We start from the raw sequence: 11095 nt of genomic DNA, 5'->3' as shown, positions 1-11095 counted from the left end.
AAACCAGCAACTCGTAACTACATAAATATGATAAACAACTCCCCTCCAGATGGCTCCACATGCACACCCACTCCTCCCGCTGGGAGGGATGGCACATTCTATGCCAATAAATCCTCCTGTTTGAAAACATTTACCTTCTTAATTGGCCTGTTTATGGGTAAAATATGTTTCTGGGTAACACTCTGTCAGAAAGGGGTTCTGAGATGCCCGCCCACCCAGGGCTCAGCCCAGAGACAGGCCCTGGGTGCCAGGGAGGTCCAGCTTGACCCGCTCACAGAGAAAAGACACAAAGGGGGAGCATCTCAGTACCGCCAGGGCAGCTCCCCCAGTGGCTTTTTCTTCCCTCCCCCTCAATGTCTTCCTTTGGGTCCACACTGCATACAGCACAGACCAATCCTCTGCTTCGCACTTTCATTTCTCTGAAATGTGTGATGGCTATGATGACCCCCGTGATGGGCTGAATGAAGGGTGGTCCCCACAAAAGATACGTCCACATCCAAATCCCTGGAACCTGTGAATGTGACCTTATTTGAAAATAAAATTAAATTAAGGATATTAAGAGGATATCATCCTGGATTACCCAGGTGGGCCCTAAATCTAACGATAAGTGTCCTTATAGGAGACAGGAGAAGATGATATGAAGGCAGAGCAGAGGCTGGAGGCTCCAAGCCAAGGCTTGCTAGCGAAGAAGGCAAGGAAGGATTCTCCCTCAGAACCCTGCTGACATCTTGATGTTGGACTTCGGTCCCGATCTGTGGGAGAATAAACTATTATTTGAAGCCACTTCGTGTGTGGTAAATGGTTGCAGCAGCCTCAGGAAGCTGGTACACTCTCCCTCTTTTATGGGGGAGTGGCGGCCCAGAGCTGGGACTCGGGCTCACATTTGCTCTTTACTCTGGCACCTCACCGGTTCGGGAGGAGACCACAGTAGAGACGGAGAAGCTGAGGCCCGGAAGGGGGCAGGGTGTCATCTAGTGGCAAGGAAGGGACCCGAACCAGGACGCTGTCCCTCCTTGTGCTACATACACCCCGGCAGTTTCCTCACCAGGAGCAGAGTGGGCAATGGTTAGAGAACTCTAGAAAAAGAACCAATTCTGGGATCCATGGAGGAAGGACAGAAAAGAGACCACTCAATGGTGCCGTTTTCCTCTAATATAGGCCCCGGGGGTAAATCATTAAGATCCCTCATAGCCGTTCCCTGCCGGCGCTGGGACCACCACCTCTCCTTCCATATGGCCCACAACCACCCATTGCCTCGCTGAGAAGGAACATACCTGCCATAAGGGTTCCTTGTGGTTAACTGGGCCCAAATCCATACTCAGCCTAGCAGCCACTGCTCACAGAGGCCTCTCAGCACACTCCGTCGCTTGCACGCACGCACTTTCACGCACGCACTTTCACGCACGCACTCACGCACTTACACGCACTTTCACGCACGCACGTATGCAGCCTTCCAGAAAAAGCCGCAGAGTGAGCCACCAGTCCCTTTTACCGTGTTCCTACTGGCTCAGCAGGCTCTTATAAGGGAGCAGAATGTCTTTCAACCAATGGGCTGAGACCTGCCCTGTCCAATCTGAACTGCACAGCTATATCCTCATTTGCATCTTTATTGACCAATCAGAGCAGCTCTATAAGGACCAATCAGAACGTGTGATTCTGACCTATCAAGACAGTGTTATTTGGACCAATCAAACTGTGCAAATTTGGATTCCTCACTTTCATAAAAAATGGACCAATCTGGGACCAGCGTGGGGTCTTTCTCTACAAAAAGCTGTCTCCCCATTGTCTCAGAGGTGTACACTCTCAGTTTCCACCATAGCGGTTTCCCTGATTTGCAAACCGTTTAACTGAAGAAAGCTTCTCCTTTTACTCACCCCAGATTGGGGACTCCTGTTGGCATTAGATTGGTGGCAGCAAACTTTTGTTGACACCAAAGAGGAAGCCACATACTACATCACACAGCTGGTTAGCTCCAGAGCAGGGATTCGAACTCAGATCTATCTGCTTCAAAGGCCACCTGGACATGCTGCCTCCCAGGTAAGAGCTGTGGTGCTTCCCAGGATCAGGAGATGTTGCCAGGCCACCAGAAGCAAGTGAGTCCCTGGTTTCTCTTTCAACAACGGTAAAAAGATTTGTGTTTTTTTATTCATGATAAAAAAACTTATAGGAATGCCGAAACCGGTTTGGCTCAGTGGATAGAGCGTCGGCCTGCGGACTCAAGGGTCCCGGGTTCGATTCCGGCCGAGGGCATGTACCTGGGTTGCGGGCACGTCCCCAGTGGGAGATGTGCAGGAGGCAGCTGATCGATGTTTCTCTCTCATCGATGTTTCTGGCTCTGTATCTCTCTCCCTTCCTCTCTGTAAAAAATCAATAAAATATATTTTAAAAAAAAACTTATAGGAATAGTAGTGGGTGATACAGATTCCGGTAAGAACACAAATGTATTATTCCACCTCCATGTAGTAAAAAGTATACTTGTACAGTGTTTTGACTTGTACAGTGTTATACTTGTACAGTGTTTTGAGTATTTTGTGGTATTAAAACAGTGAAGTAAAAAAAATAACAACAAAAAACAAGAGGCAACAGGGGAGTGACAACATCTGGCCTAGATATTAAAAGGTACCTCTGGCAGCTGAGTGGAGAATGGTTTGTAGGGGTCGAGAGACAGTAGGGAAGCCAGTGAGGAGGCCTTGACAAATGAGTGATGCTGGTAACCTGGACCACAGCCATGGCAAGCATCATGGGTGTGAGACCTGTGCAACTGCACAGGGCCCTCACTCAGAAAGGCCCTATACTTGGTTTAATGCTCTGTTGTCACTGTCTTAGAATTCTTAATACTTTTTGAACAAGGGACCCCATACTTCATTTTGCACTGACCCTGACAAATTCCAGAAGGTCGTGATCAAAGCCAAGAAAGGATCTTAAACACTCAAAGTATGACTTTTGTCACTGGTCTGCTGGAGCTGACTTCTACCAGCTTGGAGAGCCAATTGTTCAATTTTGAGGAATTGTGTCATGTTGGTAGCTTGAAATTGGTCATGATGAAAGTATTTACACCATAGAAATCAGCGAACATTACACTAGTCAGGATCTTTAAAAAAAAAAAAAAAAGAAAAGACATTCCTTTTTTAAAAATATATTTTTATTGATTTCAGAGAGGAAGGGAGAAATAGAAACAATCAATGATGAGAATCATTGATCAGCTGCCTCCTACAAACCCCCTTTCATCTCTCTCTAAAATCAATCAAAAATAAAAAAAAATAAAAAAATAAAAAAAAAGCTCCTGTGGACTGAGCCCTGATGAGAAATCGAACCACAACCTTCTGGTTCATAGGTTGAGGCTCAACTATTGAGCTACACTTGCCAGGCTAAAAAAGACATTTCTTCATCAGGGTTTTCCCAGGGTGTGTTCAAGGCCCACCTTAGCAGTGTGCTAAAAATAGTAGTTTCTGGGCAGCCCTCCCCAGGCCTGTTGGGTCACCCTGCAGAGTGTAGAGTGGGGCTCTGGCTGATTCCTGAGCCCCCTGAGGCTACAGGGCCGGGTCAGGAAGGCTGAGGCCCTACACAGTGGGTCCACAAGCTCCACTGGAAATAGGAGCAGAGGAAACCGGTTTTTGGAGTTGGAAAAGGAAATCTGCTTGAGCTGTAGGTGTGGCAGCTCATCAGGAGAGCCGAGGGGCAGCAGTTCCCGACACTGAGGTTCTTGGCCTGGGACCCACCCCTACCCTCCCACATGGAGGCCAAGCCCAAGGGGGAGGCGTCATCCACAGTGCTGCCCTCCTTTGCTGGCAGGGACTTTTAACAGAGACCTGAGATGCACGCAGCGTAATGGCCCCTTGTAGAGTGGGCGCACAGTAAATAACGACTATTACTACTATTATTACGAATGTTGTTGTTATAATGGCCTCGCCTCCTGGCTGGGCTGCCTCCTGGCTGGGTTACACCCTTTCCTCTCGTACCCTGCCCCCCCTTCTCCATCTCCCCCCAAGCTCTGACAGCAGCTGGGACCACCACATATCCATTCCCTACCACTGCTTCACGTTGGGGACCCTGGCAGCCTAGCATCAGAGAACCCCAGCAAGGGGGTAGGTGGAGAGGGTGGGGAGACGGGGGTCGATTCTAAGTAGACACCCTCACTTCCGCTCCACCTCCTCTCGCCCATCCTTCCCGGAGCGCAGACCACCCGGGAAAAGCCACCCTCTCCGGGTTGTTGCGACGAAGCTCAGGGTCTCACTGCTTGGGAGATGGCGCCACCTACAGACTCCTGGGAGCTCTGCGGCTTTGGTCCCTCAAACCAGGGAGGAGGGAGCGGAGAGGACCACCCCCCCACACCGCCCCCACACCCCCACACACACACCCCATCCCCGATACACACACACCCGCCCTCTATGGGCCTGGGCCGGCTCCTGCACTGAACCAAATACAGCATCACACTGTCTCCCGCTGCCCTGGGACCGGGAAGGAACCTTTCCAAAACGTGTTCGGTGGAACCCACACCTTGATCAAGAAGTTTGGAAAATGCCCCTTGGAGATTGTCCGGAGGGCATATCTGCCCCCAAAACCTGGCTTGAATTAACCCTTCAGTTCCCTAACATGAACACTGAGGCCGTGGGAAAGTTACTTCTTGGCCTGTTACCTCATCTGCAGAACGGGGGCGAGGGTGTTGCACTGGAAGAGAGTGTCTCAAAGCTCAGGTGGGAGTCTCAGAATTTAATGAGAAAGAGAGTCACCTGGTAACACGTTTAAAATGCAGTTTCCAGGGCCCAACCTCCCCACAAATTCTGATCCATACAGGAACCTGCAGGCTGAGTTAGTTTCTGAGAGATTCTAATGCAGATGTTCTGCCAACCCCAGCATGAACCAGACTCAAGGCGGCTAGAAAAGCTGGCAGGGGCTTGCCAGATCATAGCAGGAGTGTGGAAGCTGTGACTCTATCCAGAGGGCAGTAGAAGACACAGGAGCTTTATTTATTTATTTAGTATTTTTATTCTTGATTGATTGAAAGGGGGTGGAGAGAGAGAAAAAGAGAGAGAGACATCAATTTGTTCCAGTGACTTATGCAATCATTGGTTATTGTATGTGTCTCATGGGATAGAACCCACAACCTTGGTGCATTGGGACATTCTAACCAACTGAGCTACTGGGACAGGGCATGGAGCTTTTATTTTGTTTTATATAATTTTTTAAATGTTTGTTTATTTCAGAGAGGAAGGAAGAGGGTGAGGTAGAAACATCAATGATGAGAGAGAATCATTGATCAGCTGCCTCCTGCATGCCTCACACTGGGGATCGGGCCCACAACCTGGGAATGTGCCCTGACAGGGAATTGAACCTTGATCTCCTGGATCATAGATCAGTGTTCAACCACTGAGCCACACCGGCCAGGTGAGGGCATGGAGCTTTTGGAAGGTGAGTAACAGCTTCTTTAGAAAGATCACTCTGGCACTGGCTACTATGAAGAAAGGGTTGGTGGGGGTTGGACAAGGTGGTGGCAGAGAGATCAGGGAGGTAACTGCTGAAGTCACCCAGATGAAGAAGTGGTGTCCTGGGCAGGGTGTTGACAGTGGAGGAGAGGGGACAGATTTTAGAGGTAAATTTTTTAAAAATATATTTTATTGATTTTTCACAGAGAGGAGAGGGATAGAGAGTTAGAAACATCGATGAGAGAGAAACATCAATCAGCTGCCTCCTGCACACCTCCTACTGGGGATGTGCCCGCAACCAAGGTACATGCCCTTGGCCGGAATCGAACCCGGGACCTTTCAGTCCGCAGGCCGACGCTCTATCCACTGAGCCAAACCGGTTAGGGCGGTAAATTTTTATATATTTTTTTTTTATTGATTTCAGAGAAGGGAGAGGGAGAGAGAGAAACATCAATGATGAGAATCATTGATCGGCTGCCTCCTGCACGCCCCACACTGGGAAGTGAGCCCCCAACCTGGGCATGTGCCCTGACCGGGAATCAAACTGTGACCTCCTGGTCCATAGCTCCATGCTCAACCACTGAGCCATGCCAGCTGGGCAGAGGTAAATTCTTTAAATCCTTTGGAATATGAGAATCCATTGGAATTTCTGATTACATTTATTGTTTATCCCAGCCTTTTAAAACCTCAAGGGATTGTGTATTATGTACACAATACACTGGTACAGTGGTATATATTTTTTGAGCACATAATATATATATATATATTTGGCCTAGACAATCACTTTTAGAGCCCTGAGTTCGGACTACATTGAGGCCTTCATACTGTGAGGAAGCTCAAGCCATATTGAGAGGCCACATGCTCTGCTGACAGCCCAGGGGAGGTCCCAGCCTACGACTAGCATAATGGTCCCACACACCATAGGACTGAAGAGATCTGATGATTCCAGCTGTTGAAGTCACCACCAGCCTTCAGGTCTTTGCAGGTCTTCCCAGTTATCACAGAACAGAGATAAGTTGTTCCCACTGGCCTTTTCCAAATTTTGGACCACAGAATTGATGAGCATAATGAAATAATTGCTTTTCACAATTGTGTTTCAGGATGGTTTATTATGAAGCAATAGATAAGAGGTACTGTCATCATTATGTACCATAGTGTCTTCCTCCACACTTTCTGTGAAGGAACCAAGTGTCCCCACATAGCTGCCCATACTGAGAGGCAGAGAAGGAAACAGAGGTAGTGTCAGTGAGATGGTCTGGGGAAAAAGAGGTGAGGCCTCACTCAGGGTGGGGAGAGCAAACCAGCCCCAGAGGGATCCCACCTTCAAAGCCCCTTGTGGAAGGAGCTAGGAGTCTAACTCGCCGTATGGTTCTGATCCCACCACTCCATTCCAGATCCTGCTGCCTGTGGCCTTTTACTCTTAGCAGGAAGATTTCCAAGAGAGTTGGCCACCTCTTTGGACCCTAGTATTAGGTCATATTTAGTTGGCACCTTCTAAGGGAGAAAGGGAAGAGACTGTGAACCTGCCCCTCCCCACCACTGTGGCAGAAAAGGTATTCCAGGGCTGGATTTTTGTGGGTCCACTGCTCACCAGCTCTGTGACCTTGGGCAAGTCACTTTATCCCTCTGAGCCCGAGTTTTCTCTGCAGTAAAATCGGGCAATGAGTAGTCCTGCCCTGAAAACAGTTCCTGTGTGGATTAAATAAAATGAAGCAGATTTAAGTGCCCAGTCTTAGTAAATGCTCCCTTAGTTTGTCATTCTTTTGGGACTGTTGCTATATATATTTTTAATTGATTTCAGAGAGAAAGGGAAAGGGAGAGATAGAAACATCAGTGAGAAAGAATCATTGATTGGCTGCCTCCTAGATATGCCACACTGGGTTTTGAGCCTGCAACCGGGTATGTGCCCTAACTAGGAATCCAACTGTGACTTCCTGGTTCATAGGTCTGTCTATGCGCAACCACTGAGTCACACCCAGCCTGGCTGGGACTGTTGCTCATGTTGAAAACCAAAAAGTCCAGACAAGTAATGTCACTGTGAGCAGAACATTTTTGCTTCAGCCCAAGTCACCCTGTGGGAATGTGGGCCCAGTATAGCCACAGCCTCAGGGAAATCTAGCCTGGGACTGGTAGAGTCTGAGCTGCAGGAAACAAGTTCTATGCTTCTATCCCAGCTCCACTTGTCTCCGCTGAGTAAAGCCAGGATGCAGCTTAGCAGGAAGAAAGGAAGCTATTTTTTCTTAAAAAAATTTTTTTTAAAAAAAATTTCAGAGAGAGAAAGGGAAAGGGAGAGAGATAGAAACATCAATGATGAGACAGAATCATCAGTCAGCTTTTTCCTGCACTCCCCCTACTGGGGACCGAACCTGTAATCCAAGCAGGTGCCCTGACCAGGAATCAAAGTGTGATCTCCTGGTTCATGGGTTGATGCTCAACCACTGAGCACACCTGCCAGGCAGAAGGAAACTATTTCTGCAGGGTGGTACCCAGTTCACACAAGAGACCTAGATGGGGGAACAGGGAAGTTGAGTTCCTATCTTAGCTCTGCCCACACTTGCTATAGGATTTGAAACACCTGTTACCTCAGTTTCCCCATCTATAATTCAGTTCATAAATACTTACCAAAAGTATTGACTCTGCGTCATTGTCCAGCTCAGGCCCACAAGGGTGCCCAAAGTGGTCCCCCAGGCCTTTTCACATACCGTTAAAAACTATCCTACTGCCCTGGCCGGTTGCACAGTGGTTAGAGAGCCAACTCAGCACCAAAGGATTGCAGGTTCAATTCCCATTCAAGGGCAAGCACCAGGATTGCAGGTTGGATCCCCGCCCTTTCGGGGCCCTGTGGAAGGCAACCAATCCATGTGTCTCTCTCACATTAATGTTTCTCTCTCTCCCTCCTCCCTCCCTCCTTTCCACTCGCTCTAAAAATCAATGGAAAAAAATATCCTCAGGTGAGGATTAACAAACAAACAAAAAAACTATCCTCCTATCTCTGTCTTTCCTGTCTTTTCCCTTGCTGAGTCCTTAGCACCGCTCAACCTTGGATGGGACGGTGCTTCCTTCCCAAGCCCTTCTGGGTCAGTCACCCCGTTCTCAATGGATTATTCTACATTGATTACCCAGTGTGTGGTGGCAATGGTGATGAAGGGGAAGATGACCAGAGCCTACTTTTCCCACCAAACCATGAGCTTTGTTAGAGCTGGCACAAAGGTGTCCAAAATACAGTTGTTGAATAAATGGCCTTCAGGAGACAAGAAATTCATTTGCTTGATCTTCCTGTCACTTATTAGCAGTGGAATCCAAAGCTTCTCTAAGCTTTGGTTTTCCCATCTAGCAAATGGGGTCCATAATCCCTGTGTTTCCCATCTCTATCTCAGAACTTTCTAAACCATGCTGGGTGACCTTACAAGCTATATGAGGCAGCATAGGGCATTAAATAATGTGCCCAAATTCATGTCTACTTGGAAATAAGGTCTTGGAAATAAGTGTCTTGGAAATAAGGTCTTTGTAGATGTAATTAAGGTGAGGATCAAGGATGAGATCATATTACTTTAGGGTGGGTCCTAACAATGACAAGTGTCCATATAAGAGACAGAAAAGGGAGTCCTATAGTCCCCGTCACTCACACCTGGTTGAGAAGCCCCTGAGGCAGCTGATGAGAAGAGCTTAATGTCCACCTTGCACACCAATGATGCCCAGGGACCACCACCTGCAGGCTGAGGAGGTAAAAGCTGGCAGCAAGCATTGCTACTACATTCTTCTTGAGGTGGAAAGAAACTTTCTGACAATAGCCAGACGCAACCTCCATATAAGTCAGGAAATTTCAAGCCACTGTGGTCAAGTACCAATTCTATGCTTGGCAGCCATGGGAAAAGGAACAGTGAGGGTTGAGGAACAAGGCATGCGCAACTTCACAGATAGGACCCAGCCCCTTTTTTCACAAGTGAGAAAATGAGATCCAAAGGGGGGGCATACTTGCCCCAGGGCACCCAGTGAGTCATGGTAGTGTTTAATTGTGAGCTCTCAATTCTGCCAATCTGCATGCAGAATTAAAGATGAATATGCACAGATCTACTTTTATGAGGGAGAGGGTCCATAGCATTCATCAGATTCTCAAGGGAGTACAAGACTAAAGAAGAGTAGGGAGTGGAAGAGTCCAGGCCAAAGTCAATGGCAAGTCACCGCAGATCTGAGACTACAATTTGTGTCCTAGATTCTCAATCACTGCCCTACACCTGTTCCTCATGGGAAAGGCCATGTTCTTCAATGCACCTGATTGAAGGGCCTAGTTAGTAGAAACACCATGGTTTCCAACGGGTGAAGGCTGTTGTCCTGCTGGCATTGCCTATGGACACTGATAGAGAAGAACTAGGGAAGACTCTAGAGCTACAAAGAAGCAACTCACTCCTAAACTGTTCCCAGAAGGCCCCCACGCAAGGTGAAGGCCACAGATGCATGTCTTTCAGAGCCTAAACACATTTCTAATAAGATACACTCTGCTCTTTGGTTCAAATTGTTGATTTAGGTCATGCTCAAGTCTTCTATATGTTTCCACAGGCTCCATTGGACCATGCTGGCCTGGAAAGGGTCAACTCCCAAAGCAAATGAGAGATTGATTGAACACAACGGCCAAGTATGAAAATTAATTGAGATATTTAATAGACAGTGCAAACCATAATTTCATCTGAATATAAATGTATGCACATGTTTCCAATGAGTTATCTATCAGTTATCACAAACAGCAACAAGGACCTTAGAGCTATGTTAGAAAAACATATAGCTGGAATTTAACTCTAACAATCTCACTTGTTCTCAAGAGAACACCATCCATTTCATATCAGTGTCACAAAGTTCAAAAGACCAGGGAAGTGGAAGTGAGGAGTGGGCTAGGATAGGAAACACAGGGGCCAGTACACAGGTGACGGACAGCAATACAGCTCTTGAGGAAACCAAAATCAGATGCATTATTACCGCTAAGGACAAGGAAAAGCCTATGGTTTTTAAAAAACGACTTTTCTGCCAGTACCATACAAGTCTTACAAAGAGATGTGCGACAAGTCAACTGACTTAAAAAGACAGAGGCTACATTTTCAGATCATTTCAACTGCAAACAGTCGACCCTTTCCATTGAGGTTCAGCAGTGGAGTTAGCATAGTCCAGAAGCTCAATGTTGGATTTGCAAATACAGTTTATTTTACAGAAATTCAACATTATAAACAGCAGGCACCTCCCATCCCACCCGCCCACCCTTAACCCCGCCCACCCCGCTGGGTACAGACCATGCTATGCAGAGTGAGCAGTGATGCAGCCCTACTGCTTTGGAGGGAGATTCGAGAGCGATGGAACCTGCCTGCACCATGTCCTGCCTGCCCTGCACACGCAAATGCCTGCCCATTTGCAGGTCACCAGAGTCTGTCTGGGCCCAGCTTGCAATGGACCAGTTAATTAAAGCTTCCAGCCCAGGTCTCCAATTCCTTCATGTCTTCGTCTTCCTCTTCCTTCTTCTTGGCTGCGACAAGAGAAAAGGTAAATTAGAAGGGCTAGTTGTAGTCCTCTCAACTCATTCTGGCTGGGTGCCAGGACTGTGCCACATGGTGTTTGCAAAAACAGCCCTGCCCTTGCAGCCACCTCATCTCCAGGCTATCAGCAGACTGCCACTCTGTGCCTAAAAC

The 11095-nt window shown here is 47.7% G+C and overlaps 1 protein-coding gene and 1 long non-coding RNA gene across 2 annotated transcripts in view; both read right to left on the bottom strand.

Annotated features, from left to right (window-relative positions):
• Nucleotides 1-6512: 6512 nt before the first annotated feature.
• Nucleotides 6513-7666, bottom strand: LOC106697305. The gene is made up of 2 exons (XR_001348379.2): nt 7015-7666; nt 6513-6678 (listed from the first exon to the last, which is right to left on the bottom strand). It is a non-coding gene; the product is annotated as an uncharacterized LOC106697305 (long non-coding RNA).
• Nucleotides 7667-10059: 2393 nt separating this feature from the next.
• The window catches only part of CHMP4B (charged multivesicular body protein 4B), a 36332-nt gene continuing 35296 nt past the window's right edge, over nt 10060-11095 (bottom strand). The window contains exon 5 of the mRNA XM_006089416.3: nt 10060-10932. Coding sequence (XP_006089478.1) covers nt 10865-10932 — 68 coding nt within the window. The 3' untranslated portion in view covers nt 10060-10864. The remainder of the gene's footprint in view (nt 10933-11095) is intronic.

This window comes from Myotis lucifugus, unplaced genomic scaffold, assembly GCF_000147115.1.
Source record: "Myotis lucifugus unplaced genomic scaffold, Myoluc2.0 scaffold_60, whole genome shotgun sequence".
NCBI classification, from domain to species: domain Eukaryota; kingdom Metazoa; phylum Chordata; class Mammalia; order Chiroptera; family Vespertilionidae; genus Myotis; species Myotis lucifugus.
Note: the sequence above shows the minus strand (reverse complement) of the source record. Positions and strands in the feature narration are given on the sequence as shown.